At 38.3% G+C, this 17,717-nt stretch overlaps 1 protein-coding gene across 6 annotated transcripts in view; it reads right to left on the bottom strand.

Moving 5' to 3' along the window:
- ENAH (ENAH actin regulator) overlaps positions 1-17,717 on the bottom strand; it is a 101,571-nt gene that overhangs the window by 50,458 nt on the left and 33,396 nt on the right. For all 6 annotated transcript variants that reach the window (XM_065833402.2, XM_065833403.2, XM_065833405.2 and 3 more), the window contains exon 2: positions 981-1,146. In XM_065833402.2, the coding sequence (XP_065689474.1) occupies positions 981-1,146 (166 nt within the window). The remainder of the gene's footprint in view (positions 1-980; positions 1,147-17,717) is intronic.

Below are 17,717 nucleotides of genomic sequence, written 5' to 3'. Positions count from 1 at the left end.
GTGCTTTTAATGGCAGTTTATATGGACTTCTACCATGCATCACAAGGTAGCATTTCACAAGATCATCATGGCTCACACACAAGGTGTTAAATTCTAGGTAGCAGGAAAACCATTTATTACAAGCCATTCACTAAGAACATCTCAATGCACTTGGATAACTATATCCTCTCACCTTTTTCCACTGAATAATGGGAGAAAAACACCCATATTTGTTCTCGGATGAATGCACAGAGACCATTTATTACTTGGAATAAGTGTTTAATCACAAATCACAGAGGATACTATCAGCCTATGCTTCAAGTGTGTGATAAATGACCAAGAACAGACCAAAAGAATTTTACTAAATGCAGTGAGAGAGGGAAAAAGATATATAAGCTTTCCTCAAACAAAAAGATCTTTAACCCCCCAAGTATCACGAGGTAGAGCATATTTCAAGATGGAGTGCTAAGTTTGCCATTTAATCAAGATGTAATAACTTCATTACGGAAATTAAGATGTAATCCTTGTTGCTCCCTTCTCAACCTTTCAAAGAGGTAGATAATCAGCATTACCAAATGTCAGAAGGTTTTTTGAATGAACTGATCAGATAAGAAGTCATGCATATAACTTCTCATAATACAGGAAGAGCTACAGGAGAACTGTTGGTACCTACGCAGGCTGCAGCTACAGCAGAGAGGAGGGAAGAAGAAAAGTTCTTAGGCTGACACTTTGTTTTAAAGAGAATCAGATGATTTCTGTGTGTACCATTATCCTTCCTCCCTAGCCTTTATATTTGTCTGTAGGAACGAATGATAAAGAGCACACAAGGACTATTTTTTATGTTTATGGGGAAAAAGCCATAATATAGTTTTGCTACTTCAATTAAAAAGAAAACTTATTTGTGGTTCTCATAATTTTACTGAAGACCAATTGCTTCATGTTAGAAGCAATCCCAAAAATAGCTTAAGATTCTTATTCCAAATTTTCAGAGATCGGCTTACCTGATGATCCTGAATCTTCCTGCCCACTACTCTGAATGTGTTGTTGCCCGTGTGATGATATATGTGAACTCTGCTGAACCCAGTTGATCCACCAGCTGGTACCCATTTCTTATTGGCATCATCATAGACCATTACAGCAGCTCGTGCTTGGCAGATACTCTGTTCACTGTTAAAATACAATTATTTTAGATTAGAACATAAAATTACTTATGGCAAATCACTGGTTTTTTGTGATTATTTTTTTCACTTAAAATGTTGAAGTAATACTCCTTGCAAGTTGCTGAAACACCCACCTTTCGTTAATACAAAACTACTGCACTTTGACATTCTGCTTAAAAATGTTCATTCTGAAAAGCTTTGGTAAGACTAACAGGCGTAACTACGAATGAAAGAGACCAAGAAGAGACTTTTTCTTTTTGTTCCTTCACTTTCCTACCCACAGTCTTTTTCCCCACCCTCCCTTCTCCTCACCACCAACCATGAATTTTAATTAAATGCTCAAACCATATGCAATGTTTTCTGCAAAGACTGAAGAACAAAGAATCTGGAGTTTCACTAGCTTCATATAGTTTACATTTTCCATGGGCAATTATAACACTTCCACAAGAAACAAGAATTGGAAGGTCCTTGCTTCTTTTAATATACATAGAAGAAAACAGCCCCCACTCCAGATAAAGTTCAGCACAAAAAAGTTCACCTGCTCATAAATGAAATGCTTTTTGGTTTTGATGTATTTTGCAACAGTCGACACCTAGATGTAACATTTCTCCCTGTGAAAAGCTTCTATTGATTACTGAAAAATGCAAATCTATTAGGAGATTGCTATCAGTAGCTAATCCTGATTATGGTAGTCACCTAGAAGCCTAAAGTTAAAAGGGAGCAGATCCTGACTGTCGTCATATCAGAAACACAAGAAAGTGAAACATACCATAAACACACAATTTATTAGTAGAAGAGTGGGTGACACTACACAAGTTGTCTTTATGGGAAATGCCCAGACACAGACAGGAAATAAAACCAGAAAGGAATTATTTATTCTTATCAGTAAGTCAAATTCTCTGAGCACGCCCCTCCAGCACATCCACTGTTACCAAAAGCACACAATGCCCGGCTTGCAAGGAATGCGGCCTCCTGTCTGGAAAACTCCGAAGGCTGAAGAGACACGCATTCTTCATAAATTATAAAAGGAAAGTCATGAAATGTTTCTTCAAATTTTATGAATGACAGAGAACACGACTCCCCCCAAGTCTTTCTTGAGTTTTTGGTGGGTTTTTATGGTTTGGTTGGTTGGTTCAGGGAGGGTGAGTATTTGTTTGTTGGGGTTTCTTTTAAGAGATCATGCTGAATTTCCCCAACATCTTATTTCCATCTCCTGGCACATGACAATTCAGCAGTGTATCCAGCTGTTTTCTTAAATTTCAATACCGACATTTTCGAGGAAACATACCATCAATTAATATCACACTTTCCATGGCACTCCAACAATTAGAAAAGCACTCAACACTGGGATGCTTTTCAAGGCTCGGGGAGAAGAGAGAATACCGAGATCATGGCCGGTATGCTTGCGAGAGATTTGAGATCAGATGAGAAAATTCATTCTTATTTTCTTATTTTTAAAAACACACATGTTCTAGTCTCATCACCTATTCAGCAACTAGATCAGAATGGGAAAACAACCTATAATTAGACCTCCCTTTTTCTAGTCAGAAATGTATTCAGTATAGGGATACTAAGACTATAATATACATATATATACACACATACATATATCTATGTGTAGTGCTTCTCTTCTCAGCATAGTTCATCTCATCGTTTACAATTTAGACCAAAAGGATCACACCTGATCCAAGAAGAAAGATTAACGGCAAAGAAAATTAACATTAGTTAAAAGTTTCAGGTGTTCCACAGTCCTGCCACAGGTAAAGAAGAAGGTTGCCTCACCTGAGAGGACAATGCAAGAACCTACTAGATTTCCATATTTTTATATTATTTTGACACACAACTATCTTAAAAGTTCAAACCCAGCAGTATTCGGCACTGTTCACAAAGTACAGGACAAACAGGAGTGGTTTTCTAAAATGCATAACAGTTATTACAGAAAACTTGGAAAATCTCTGAACCCAAACCAGATTTTTCCTACATTTGAATTTGGATCTATCACAGGCATGATAAACCATAGGTGACAGGATCTAGATACTGATTTGGAAGCAGAGCCATGTGGTTTGTAAAGTTCTTGCCAAAAAGTAACTTCATCTCAATCATGTGTCAGACAGATTAAAAAAAAAAATCATTTAGATTCTATTAAAAATTGAGACTGTGAGTATAAGCTAATATGTTCCAATTACAAAGAAAGAAGCAGAGAGTGATTGAGTAATGGTACAGCGATCAGAAGATTTAATTAGCAGGACAGACCATCAAGTTCTGACATTCTTATTCTTATTCTCTTTCTTTGCCCTGCCATGGTCCTGCCACAGGCCTGCATTTTACAAAAGCGGTTTTTTTTTTCTTTTAACGTAACAAGGAAAAAACCCTACTCATCTTACAACTATTTGGTATTCAAGTGGCACAATTTGTAAGTGCAAGTAAGATGACCTTGAGTAGAATTTCTAGCTTTTCTTTAACAACTGTTACACTATTTTTAGTTACACTTCTCAGGCTATGCCTTCTAACTGGAAATATTACTCAAGTCTAGGTCTCAAATATTTCATGCTCCATTTAAAAGAAAAGAATTTTCTTAATAGCAGGGGATTATTCTTAACCATATAAAGTTATAAGATGATTCACATACTTTAAAAAATGACAAACAAAACCAATTTCCAGTTGACCTATTCAATCATTACACAATAAGCCTCCTGCCTTCATTTCACACAAATTCTATAACTAAAATTTTCATGTTCCACATCTATAATTTTCATATCCAGGTACCAATTTGAAGGTGACATACTCCCCTCCTGCCAACAGCTCCCACCACCCATCACTTTGTTTATCAGACTGCAGCAGTAAGATGGAAAAATGAAGCTATCGCTATCAGAAACAAATTAAACCCTCACAGTGCACTTTTGCCAGGGTTCAATAATTGTACATTACTACATGTAGGACAGATTAATTCAATTAATTTCTTTCTCTTAGCAAAAAGTTCTGCACTCTAAAGTGATTATTTTTTGTTTTGAAGAAAAGCATGGTGGTGAGAGATTCAGCACAGAAGAATCTTCAAGTCTGCTCTGCAGTGACCATTTGATAGTTTAATATTTGAACATGGTATATTACCGCAACTAGATACCGTAAGTCTCAAAAAGTCATTTTTTAAAAATAACATGCACATCTTCACTAAACTCAAAGGGATACACCAAATCAAAAATCCATGCTGTTAGCTCATGATGATCTTTGACAGGTCCAATGAAATATAAGGTTACGTTTCCTTTCAGTGATGAACCTTTTGCTATGAAAATGCTGAGTGTATCATACAGACTGTTACTAGAACCTGAGCCAGTGCGCTTTGTATTCCTCTACTATATGTGAGCTTAAATTTCAGCTCTAAGGAGCAGGAGCCAAGTGAATCAGAACAGTGCCATTCATCATACTTCTTGCTCTTCAATCTTATTACACTTTCCTGCTGTACTTTTGACAGGAGACAGGTCTTCAATGACCTCAGTATTTGAACAGGAACTCTTCACAGCCCACACGGTTTTCTGCAACACACGTGTCCCCTTAAACTCCAGGAACTGACACTAAGATGCTCAAAGATGACGTACTCGGTTCCCTGCACCAGAATCACTTTGGTCTCATCTCAAACACCCCCCCACACACACCTTTTTTTTTCCAGATTACTTTAGCACTAGCAGAAAATAAACAAATTGTCTACAATCATGTTGCAAGAGAAAAGGAAACAGGCTTTCATCTATTTGCCACATCGTTAGCCCTTCAAAAGGATCCTATGGTTGTCTATCTACAAATTTTCCTTTTTCTGATATGCTGTACTGGTTCCAGAAACCATCACACTTGGATTAGCCTGCACCTTCCCAACATGACAGCTCATTAGTGGATGCAAGAGAATGAGCGAAGGGATCAATCTCCAGCTTCAAATGCTCCTGCCAAAATGCACAGCTGCTCACAGAACTGATTGCTGACTTACTAGGGCAGTGGGTTGGAGAACTAAAGCTACAATCTGAATGCTAACTAAGAAAATAAAGAAACTGTCTGTTCCCATGTAAACTTACCACACTAAGTCTACAAAATTATTCTCAGAAAAGGGAAATTTCAGAAAAAGGAAAATTCATGCACAATAGGGCTTGCCAAACTGTAGGAAACAAAGTGTACAAGCTCCCTTCCCAGAATGTAAAGCTTGACAAATAGCTGGATAAATATATGTTAGGAGGAGTTCTTCTCTAGACAAAGATGTAAAGCTCTAATTGTTCAAGCCAACCATTATTCTGGATAAGTCCACCTACAGCAATACCATATAAAGTCAAAGACAGGGTGGTTGTTTTTTATTTGGGGTGGAAGAGTGGGGGGAGGTCTGGCACTCAAAAGGTTCATAAAAAAACCCAACACAGTAGTAATGAATCATAAGATTATTCTTATGAGAGAATATACTTTCCTCCTCCAGTGATGAGATCATATGGAAAGCTCAAAAACCATAGCAAACTGAACCCTAACAGACATCATCCCTTCACCCAGATGGAATGTGCTCATTCTTTCACATCCCAAGTTCTTAAGCAAAATGCACCGTGACACCAATGCACAGTCTGCTGACCTAAGCCTGGGGTTTTTTTCCTCTTCCCGAGAAGTGAAGGTTTCATTTTCCTCCTTCAATAACTAAAAAGGATAAACAGACTTAAATGAAAACAGCACGACTGCAGCCACAGAAAAGATTATTTAAACTTACTAACAAAAGCAAGGAAAAGCTATGATTGCTCTGATTCTATTTTTGTCAGTGATGTAACAATGAGGTTTTTTGAAAATCATATCCCGCTACCACTTCTTCTGGTGATTCAGGGGTTTTTTTGCTATGTTCTCAATTTACAGAAACATAACAACATGTTCTTAAATGTGCAGTCTTTGTGGGGCAGAAGAAATGGAAAGAGACGCTGATTCATCAAACGCCTGGTTTGGATTTTCAAACCATGTGGTACAAAGCTAGAAACAAACTCCAAACATTTCCAATACTAACATCTTAAAATACACATTTTCAAAAAGCAGCTAAATGCTGGTCCGGATATCAAGTTTTATACCTTGGTGGTGGTGGTGTTTCATAGGATGATTTTCCCTGCTTTTTCCTGAACCCCAACTGGCACATCACAGTGAAAAAGTGTGTTCTCCACTTCACTATTAAAACAAAACAACAACCAAAAACAACCCCAAACAACAAACCACAACATCCTGTACCATTACCTCCTATTAACTAAAATAGACACTTCGTAGACACAGTTCTCATGTATTCTAAGTTGCTCATTTGGTTTAACTCAACACTTAAGCTACTCATTATCTTACAGTTAAGATAAAAATATTCCCAATGCCTTCAAATATGCTCCTCATATTATGGTCTACTGAGAACCAGACTGAAATCAACCACATAGATTAATATTTATTTTGTGGAGTAGGGGATGGATTTGTTTGGGGGGGGTGGGACGTAAGTGGGTAGAGAGGAAAAACTTTGGGGCACTGAAGTTTTTAGCTCGCAATCCACTGCTTTATTTTTACTCATTTTTTGAACTTTGACACTTGAGCCAAAAGCAAATCTCAGAGGAAGCCGAGCACAACAATTACTATCTCCTCCTGCCAACTAAACCAGCATCCATACCATCAACAGGACATCATGAGAAAATATAATCCATTTGGGCCAAGCAAGGGTTAATTAATTTTCTCTGCAACTCATCTTCAGTTGACAGGTAAGAAGCTCAACTTTTTCTGCATTACTAAAACCCAGCTGAATGTGCTGCTGCAGGGACATGTTACGTGCTTGCTATAGCAGAAGGAACTATGCCATGCTGTGCTGCTTCCATCCAGCTTCCAATGATGTGGCTTGTCCACCCCAACTGAGAAGCAGCTGAGGGAATCAGGGCCATTCAGCCTGGAGAAAAGGAGGCTGAGCGGAGACCTTATCACTGTCTACAACTACCTGAAAGGAGGTTGTAGCATGGAGGGTGTTGGGCTCTTCTCCCAAGTAGCAAGTGATTGGATGAGAGGGAAATGGCCTCAAGTTGCTTCAGGGGAGGTTTAGATTGGGTATTAGGAAAAAATTCTTCACAGAAAGGGTTGTGAAGCACTGGAACAGGCTGTCCAGGGCAGTGGTGGAGTCACCATCCCTGGAGGGGTTTAAAAGATGCATAGATGAGGCTCTTAGGGATATGGCTTAGAGGTGGATTTAGGTTATGGTTGGACTTCATGATCTTAAGGGTCTCTTCCAAGCAAAATGACTCTATGATTCTATACAAGACATCTAGATGTGGTGCTTTGTGACATGGTTTAGTGGTGGATTTGGCAGTACTAGGTAGTGGTTGGAGTTCATGATCGTAAAGGTCTCTGCCAACCTAAATGATTCTATTATTCTATAACTAGTATAAAATTGAGTTGCTCTTTGGCTTTTAGAATATGACTAAATTGAGACCAGCTGATTTATCTGACAGGTTTGCACTGCAGATTCTTCTTCTGACACTGTAACGCCCCTGAGGACAAGTGTGGTTGCTGATTTCTTCCAGCAGGTCCAACTCAAAGAAGAGTCGCTCTTCAAACAGGCGGTGAACGCGGAGGGAGCAGCTCCAGATTGCTTCATCAACAGCTCTCCTGCTAACAAGTGAGTACTTGTGTCTGTGCCTAGAAAACTTTTGATTGATAACCGAGAGATTCATTCATCTCTCCCACATTTTTTGTCTCTGATAACCGAGAGATTCATTCATCTCTCCCACTTTTTCTTCTCACGAACTACTCAGAATACAGATTAGCTGCAACGTCAGAAACCAGAAGGAAATTCTGTATGGGAAAGTCTCAACTGCAAACAGAACTACTACTGCTAAGGAACAGGGGAAACTGAATCTAAACCCTGGGATTAACAGCTGGCAGAGACAAAGGTGCTTTGCTTTTGACACAGAATTTTGCAATGCTCCATTCCACAGCCTTAGCTGGTACACAGTTTATTGAAGCAAAACTTTCTTTGCTCAATGAGCACCTTACACTGAAATAAAATTGTTTTTTATCTCAGGTATAAAAGCATTAAACATTAATTTAAGAGCAATCTGCTCTTGGAACAAGTGCAATTCACAGAATAAATTTCTCTTGTTGCTATAAATCTGTTCCTTCACAATTCTGCAGTTGTAGCTTGTTCCACAACAGCAGGTGAATATCAAACAGGTGAAGGAAATCATTGCAGGACACTCAGGCAGAAAGAGAAATATTCAGAACAAAAGCCTGATGCGAAATGAAAGTCCACTTTTCGCATAGGCTTACCAATCTATAATCCCAGGAATTTTTTTTCTACATTGTTTCACATGCCATATTTAACATAAGATTATTTCATGCAACAGACAAAGTTGTTTTGAGTTTGCAATTCAGTACTGTCTCTAGGTTTGTCATATACTGATTCACATTAAAATTCAGCTATTCTTTTCTTCAAGAAATTCTACTTCAGTTTGAAAATGCATGCTGGAGTCAGACTCAAAAGCTCACAGTCTGGAACAGTATTCTAAAAATACTCATCTTAAAATTTCTGGGTTTGGTTTTGTTAGGATTTTTGTTTGTTTGTTTGTTTTTTAAATGGACAACAACACTTAAAGAAGGCACACAAGCTGAAACAATCTGGAATGGACACCTAAGAAATTACAACAACAAATGTGTTGTTGTCTTGGTGAGACCACTCTTAATAAAAAAAAAGGATTGACGGGAATTAAATAGCAGACTGAAAACTATTGATTTTGAATAACATGAAATTAGTTATATTAAAGATGGCTAACTATATATATGATATGCAATTACATAATGTGCTATAACATATTAATATCTATTATATATTCTTGTGCATATATAACTAATTATATTTAGTTACAATCTCCATCCCCAACTTGGATTCATAAATACTTTCCGAAGTCAACTTTCCAATTCTCATCTCAAACCGACGATAACATTAAATCAAAAATGACTGTTGTTACCACTACAGGCAGATTAAGCAAAATTTAAAACCAAAAAAGGTTTCTGAAGTGACTTAAGCAGGTCGTATCAATGAAATGTTTCATGGAAGGAGCTATTTAACCAGTACAAGAAGTCGCTTTCCAAACCTCAAAGAGATTGCAAGATTACTCAAAACCAGGTATCGGTTTACAAACAGGAACAGAAATTAAAGTAATTTGATATATGAAGGAAGGGATGTTTTTAAAGCAACTACTTCAGCAGACAAAAGGAATGACCATTTGCCATCCTTTTTTTTTCAAAAAGAATAAAATTCTTAACTTATAATTCATAGTACACATTGCCTTCTACAAACCCAGAGATACTCAAAACTTATCTAAAATACATGATCCAACTCAGAACTTCATCTCCATCACTTAATTTTCCACAGGTTACTTGATAAGCTTGATTTTTTTTTTTCCTTTACTTCTTTGTATTACTGTACTATCCACATATTTATCCTTTATGTTTGCTAAGAGAACAGTTTTTCACAGCTTGCACTTAGGGTTCAAGGTTTTCCTTATAACTGATTTGCATTTAGAAGAACAGAACGCAGCACTAGAATGTTCTCCATGTCCGAAGAGCATGCTCAGCCTCGGTACAGATGATATTCTGGATGCTTAAAACCAAGTGTGAGGTTTTAAATCTCAGTGAAGAATTTACTTTGACTGCTCAGACTTTACAAAGTTTGTCCAAACTTTACTAGGTTTACTTAAAAATCCAAGTTATGAGATGGAGAAGAGCTTAGATATACTGAAATTTTTACATGATATTTGGTCCTTGCCTTGTACTCAAACCTAGTGATAACTTCATGAAAATACAAAAGCCTTTATTATTTAGTTTTGAGACGAGATTGTAAATTAAGAAACGTGCAAGTGACAAAAGCAATATTCTCCCAGTTTTTTTCTAGAATTTTCTGGATTTTTTTCATCCTATAAAGAATCACAAAGCTTCACACACACACACACACACACACCCCCCCGCAATAAATGAGGGTGGGGGAGGGGCAGAAATCAGAATTACACAGTAGCTGGGTACTTCATTGTAACACATTTGCACTGGAGCAGAGGGGAATCTTACTAGCCAATTTTTTTATACTGGTAAAACACAGTTTTGCATTTATACTCCACAGAACAAGATGATTCAGTTTACGCTTCCTCCATGCACTCACTCTTATTATTTTTTTAATTTTATCCTCTTAACACGGGGTGTCCTCTGAGACATGGCATTCTTGGTAATTTATCCAGATATTTTTCCTGAAAATACTGCATTGTTAGAATCAGATCCACTTTTCCACTGATTCTTCAAACAGGTTTCTCAAGGGCATTTACTATTTTATTTATACTAAACGGTTATGCAGAATCTATGCAGTAATTTAAATAGATTAGGTTTCCTAAATGCAGATTCGACACAGCGGCATTGAAAGCCAACGGTTTTGCCACAGTAAGGTTAAAACTGCCTGGATAGCAATTTTACTCACAGTAAACCAGGAGCAGAAGATTCCTACCATGATCTTTCACCCATTTCAAGACAGATTTTTATCAAAAATCAGCTTCTCTGTCTACTTTTTGACAAAGCTAATGGAAAACAAGCTCTAGAGCACAATCTGGAAATGAATCAATTTGTAAGCACGAAGATACGCTGTACCTGAACAAAGCTAACAGCCATAAAATCAATACCTTTACTGAATAGGATCATGACAGATTTAAAAGTTCAAATCTTTTAGCTTAAAGGTCTTAAAGACAGGACTAAAGGCTAGCTTCTTGCCTACTAATAGTCTATTTCTGATGGTTTGTTGTTTTCTTGCTACAATTCCATGAATCTGAGCCCAGTCATATTGTAGAAAGTTGTTTTAAGTGGGCATGAAAAACATCATCTTCAGCAACTAGACTGACAGTTGACGATTTCCTGTGAAAAACACTTAACATACATTTCCTATCTTCTATACATATTTCAACAAAAAGTGACCTTATTATGTTATTTCTTAAGCTTGCAACACATGGTAGAAATCACAGCTCTCAGAGTCCAGATTCCCCAGGCAATCTGAGTTCCAAAACACACACTGCAACAGAATCCGTCACTACATCGCCATTGCTGCGGATCAGGTAACTCATTTTACTTTCAGATAAAGAATGCCCAGCTCCTCCTGGAATAGAGAGCCAGGAGCATTTTTACATTACCTATTTAACACAATGTCTGCCTCTGATGTAGAGAGCTGTGTAAAGGGAACGTGGCTGATCTTTGATTGAGACATTCTAGCCTCCATGTTAATATATGAATACACAATTCATAGTTTATCACAAGAAAGATTCTTGTATGAAGTGTCTTTCTAATTTCACCTAAAAATATAAAAGTAAAAATTGTATGTTAATAGAGCACTTTATTTTAAACACCGAGTTGACATTAGCATTAATTAATCAAGGAAAATGTGTGTCCACTCCAGAAATGAGACAGGAGCAGAGGACACAAAAGGCTACATGTATTTGCCTTGGTCTCTGCTGGCAAATTCCGTTCTTAGACTTCCCAGCTCTGCATGAGCACTGCAGCAGAAAAAAAATTAAGTTAGGAGCCCCAGTTAGATAAAAAGGGGTACAGAAAGTCTATCGAAGTGAACAGTATGCACCCAACAAAGGTGGAGGCATCTAGGTGGTGACATTATGAGGCCATTCCAACACGTTTAAAGGTGATCAACGGAAGTTCCTGGCAGCTGGAAACAGGGAAATGTGACCATCCTCCAGCAGTGCAAGAACCGAGGCTCAGGGATCCAGAGGCTCCAAGAGCTGCAGTAGCAGTTCGACGTCAAACTGGTAAGCTATCACTGCTCAATTCTCAGGGGTCAATACCAGCTCTGATACTGTTTTATGTCCTTGTTAATGACCAGGAAAACAGGATGGAATGCAACTTCAGCAAGACTATAGATGGTCTTCCCTAAATTGGGATAGACTGATATGCTGGACAGTAGAGCTATTGTTCAGAGGAGTCTCAGCAAAAACTCGCAGCTGAGACAAAATAACCACCAGGCTGTAGAAGGTGATTATTCCCCTCTATTCAGATCATATCTGGTACATTGTGCCCAGTTTGGGGCTCCCCAGTAGAAGGAAAGACTTTGAAAAATTGTAGCAAATCAAACAGAAAACCATGGAGGGACCCGGAGAAAAAGATGCAGGAGAGGCTGAGACAGCAGTGTGTTTGTTCAGTCTTCAGCTAAGGCAGGAACGTAACCACCCTTCTCAACTACTCAAGAGGTCATTACAGAGAATACGGAGTCAGAATCTTCTCAAAAGCGCACAACAGAAGGATGAGAGGTAATGGTCAAAAGTTGCAGAAAAGGAGCTTTCAAGCCGGTAACAAAAAGTTGCACCAAGAGAGCAGTTACACACTGGGACAGGCTGCCCAGAGGAGCTGGGGAATCTCCACCCTTGAAGACTTCAAAATTCAAGTGGACAAAGCCCCAAGCATCCCAACCTAACTTAAGAGGATGGCAGGGGACAGGAGTAAATGAGCTCAGAGAACTCCCACCTTGACTAAGTCATTCTATGGTTCTAGAAGAAACAGAATTCCTTTCAGAAGGTCCCACTGATTTGCAGACATAAGTACCTTACTTATGACAATAACCTCTAGCACCTCGTTTTATTGGAATGTTCTAACGCTCAATGTCTAAGAGAGGTTTAAATAAACTGTGTGGTATTTATATCACTGACCTGTACTACAGAATAAGTGTCTGAATATTTAAAATAGCATTTTACTATGCTATTTAAAATCATTATGATTAGCAGAGTAACTCCCTGAATTTGATTGTGAAAAGGAAACAAAATGCTACAGTTCGCAACTCTGGATGGAACATGCAAGAGCAAAACAAAACCCACCAAACTCAGGGATTTGGAAAGTAAAGATCCAAGAGAAATCAGACCCCTGAGTATCTTCCTCTCTGTGTCAAATCAACATAGTTTTCGGTCTTCACCAATTTGTAGGTCTTCCTAAACTTCTCGTAATGCTTTCTACCTTTAAGAAAAGTAAAATACCCAATGAAACTATTAAAGGTATAATGAAGTGAGGTAGAAGAATTTGAGCACATTACTTCAATTGAGACAGTACTCAGAGTAAAGTGGAAGCATTACTTCAAACACCTTCTATGCAATACTTCTACAATCCTAATGTGACCCCTTCAGCCCCCTTTTTAAAGCACACAGCAGATGTACAGACAGGAATCAAAACCAGTACTCCCACTGGCGCAACGCAGAAAAAGTAAAGCATGGTCTTAAAAAAAAGTAGGTGATAAGTTGTTTACCACGCACATGAATAGAAAGAAGAACGAAGCTTTAAGAATAGATTTCGATCAAGTATGAGAAGAACTTCATTATAACTGTAGCAATGTTCCAGGACAGCTAACAAAAGGAGTTGCCAGAATCCCCTTTAATTTGAGATTCCTTTTCAGAAAAGATTAGACAAGATACCTGTCAAGGCTGATCACATTATTACCTTCTTCCTCAAAGAGAACACCAATTGATTAGGTCAGTCCAGATTTCCTATACGCCAGAGCTCTTCGCAACCTTCCCTTCCTTCTGTCCTCAGGCAACGTTTTCCCTTTTCATGCCTGCTGTGCAGCAACCGCCCTGCTCCTCCACCTCCTCCCTCCTGTCCTTTCTGCTTCCTTGCCCCAGCCATCACCCTCACTCCACACACTCTACAGCCCTGGGTTAATGTGACCAGCTCCTCAAATCCTCTAATCCCAGACAGGTGCCCTTCTCACTGCTCCAGGTGAGACCACCTCTCCCCACAACCAAGCCCAACAATAATTCACGGAATCACAGAATGGTTGGTGTTGGAAGGGACCTCTGGAGATCATCCAGTCCAACCCACCTGCTAAAGCAGGTTCACCCAGAGCAGATCGCACAGGAATGTGTCCAGGTGGGTTTTGAATGTCTACAGAGAAGGAGACTCCACAACCTCTCTGGGCAGCCTGTTCCAGTGCTCTGGCACCCTCAGAGTAAAGAAGTTTCTCCTCATGTTCAGATGGAACCTCCTGTGCTTCAGTCTGTGCCTGTTGCCTCTCATTCTGTTGTTGGGCACCACTGAAAGGAGTCTGGTCCCATTCTCTTGACACCCACCCTTGAGATATTTATAAACATTGATGAGATCCCCTCTCAGCCTTCTCTTCTCCAGGCTGAACAGACCCAGCTCTCTCAGTCTCTGCTCATAGGAAAGGTGCTCTAGGCCCCCCATTGTCTTCATAGTCCTCTGCTGGACTCCCTCCAGTAATTCCTTGTCGTTCTTAAACTGGGGAGCCCAGAACTGGACACAGTACTGCAGATGCAGCCTCACCAGGGCAGAGCAAAGGGGGAGGAGAACCTCCCACTCCTCGTTGCTTCCCAGTCTCACCAGTCTCCATCTCATCATATATTACCCCTATTACAAACTAGTAATAAAATGAGCCTGCATCTAAACTGCTCTTCTGAACTGGCAACAGGCCTCAGAGGCACAGATCCCATGGAGACCTGCACCTTGTTTGCCTGGACATGTTCACTGGAGAGATGCCTCTCCCCAATTTAGAACTGCCGGACAAGAAAAGGCCCGTTTCATAAAACAGTGTTCTTTTTCCGTATGATTCAAATGCCCGCCTGATTTATGGTCTGCCAGAAAAAGAACTGTAAAATCTGGTGACTAGTCTGTGTTTTCACAGGGAAGTATCTCACAGGGCACAGAATTTATCATTAAGTTGACAAGAAGAGTTAATTTACCATTAAGTTGACATGGAAGAATTCAACTTAGAACAAACTTACACTAGCCTCATAAACAGCAGTTTATTTGACATAGCAGTAGATATTTACCAAATATTGCAGAAGAAATGCGTCAACACACCTTTTTACAACACTGAGATACTGAAGTTTTAGTTTTATTTTTAACAAAGAAAAAAACCCCTGCAACTCCAACTAAACCCCCTTGCATCACACCATGACCTTGTGCAACTAAACACCTCAGTACTCATAAATATCATGCCTGCCAAGTCAGCACAGCCACACCTTGCTCACCTACCAGGCCGCCTTCCAGTAAATATACTAAACTCAGTTTTTAGTGTGAGCAGCTGTGTCTGATAGGCACCCTTGTCTGCTTTCTATCACCTTACCAACCAGCCCAGGGCACACCTCAAAAGTAGAGAGTATCCTACTCAAGCGATTTAACTTCCAAGCAATGATGCTGGATGACATTTACACTAAACATTATAAATCTGCTTACAACAGTGACAATTCTTCCTAAAGACTACTAGTATTTTCTAAAACCATTATAAAATTAGAAGAAAAACTATCAGGTTAGTTTCAAGTTACTGAAACAAAAAGTTCAGTATCATTTCTATAGGCAACTACCAAACCAGAGAAATACCCATCATGTTAGTAGTCTTAATATCCTGAAAATGTATCCTGTACTTTGCACAAAGCTCTTTTCTGCTCTTCACAAAGAACAGCAAAGACAAAGCAACAACTCAATTTTCTCAAGTCAATCTTGAAATACTTTCTGTTCACTAAAACAGATGTACTGCTAAAACCTTAGTCTTGTGCCATTTTTTTTCTACTCCTTCTTATTCTTCTTTAGAAAGCAGTACATGTATTTTAAAGCATATGCAAGAGGCACCAATTTTCTCTACTGGAAAGACTTAACACAAATAAATTTCCTAACCTGGCACATTACCACAGCAGCTTAGTAAACTCTTCTAGTGTTCATGCCAGTTTGTTGTCTCTCACACACATGTATGCATACACACGTGCATACACATACATCACATTTTTAGATTTTACATCAATTATACACAAAAATCACCTCTAAAAAAACAGAAATACTAGAAATAACTGACAATACTAAATTAACATGTTGTAAAAATATCTTAAAAAAAACCTGAATTCATGTTGAACAGAATCCTACAATTTTCAGTAATTACTTCTGAGTCAATAAAAAGTGAAAAACATTGTGGCAAAAGTACATATGGTTTGTCAGTAAGACAAAAAATGTCTTTTGTGCAACAAGCCTTGCTTATTGCAGATTCTCCTCCCAACAAAGCACATAAGATCGATTCAGGAATTTCTGAAGTCTCTTAACAAGCCTGTATTACAAAATACTTCAAACACCTCATGACGATCTTGTCCTTATTTCTGAGGGCTCCAAGATACAGCAAAGTTACAGGCCTTATTCAAGCAACTCTAAACAAGTTAACACTTAAACAACTCGCAACCAGTCATGGCGTAGTAAATAAAGACTCATCTGTAAAAATTACTCTAGTTACAACTGCTTCCTTCCACAGGAACATCTAAGGAGCATTTTCATGTTGTGTATTCAGCATAGACATTTATGATCATCTGTAAAACAAAGAAATGCTAAATTTCTGCTTACACACCAATCTACAGTAAAGCTTGGGTTTCCCCATACAAATTCCACCACAACTCAAGGAGAGATTATCATCATCAAGTTGCCGCAATCTGGAAGCATTTTGCTTCCAATTATGGTTTATTTACATTTGCCTTTGAACACAGTCGAAGTTATCACCTATATTAAAATATGAATTCAACTTTCATGCCAAACTACTGCATTTACTCACTGAATAGCACATTTTTCTTTCACACTTCACTTCTTTGATCCAAATTACTTTTTGGCAAGTCTAATTCAGCCTTATTTTGAATACCTCGGATTTCTTTCCCTCACCACTTAAGCTCTAAATATCACTTCTTAAACGAGTCATCATTATTTCACTCCTCCTGTACCCTATTTATTAGTAGTATCGTTCTTCAAATGGTTACTCACACAGCCACTTCAGAAGCCCTTCTTGCAAGTTTGACTCAAAGTCAGTCAGGCTTCAGCCTCTAACTTGAAAAAAGACCTGATTTTACCCTGCATACACCTCAATCCCTCACTTCTTCCAGAAATTTTTATTAGTACACTTCCATTAAGATACTAAGGCTCATATTTTTAAAATCTAGTCCACTAGATATAAACCCACTTTCATGCACTCTTCTATTGAATGCAGCTGAAATTAACCTATAATAATTTAGACCTATGATAATCTTTTTCTCTGAGTATTCTTCATACAATGTTATTTAACATGTTAATAATATTTAATTTTTTTCTCATTTCCCAAAGCCTGAAGTTTGGCTTCATCATTTAATGATTTTGATAACAAGGTAGTAAAGGTGATTTGATCTAAAAACTCTACTACTGTTTTATGGCAGTCATACCTGATTTTAAAATAGAATAATTTTTCAGGAGCTGGTGGAGGAATTCAAATTATTCAGTATTGTAATGTATGTGCTACAATAATTCTAACAGAAGTGACAGGTTATTTTTCCATTAATGAGGCTTGAAGCGTTCTACTCTTCCTCTCCAAACACCACCCAAAGAACAGCATAAGCAGAAATACAAAAATCAACACCAGAATTCATTGCAATAGTAATTTGATTCTCAGTGACCCACTTTTAACTTTGAACGCCAACCAACTATTGCAGTAGCTAATTCAACCTAGTTAATAATTAACATTAATGTTTGTGCTTTCATTACATCTAACGTTATGTCTTAGAAAAAGGGATGATCTGGATGTAC

The sequence above is a fragment of the Patagioenas fasciata genome, chromosome 3, assembly GCF_037038585.1.
Source record: "Patagioenas fasciata isolate bPatFas1 chromosome 3, bPatFas1.hap1, whole genome shotgun sequence".
Classification (NCBI taxonomy): domain Eukaryota; kingdom Metazoa; phylum Chordata; class Aves; order Columbiformes; family Columbidae; genus Patagioenas; species Patagioenas fasciata.
This window is presented reverse-complemented; position numbering and strand designations above follow the sequence as displayed.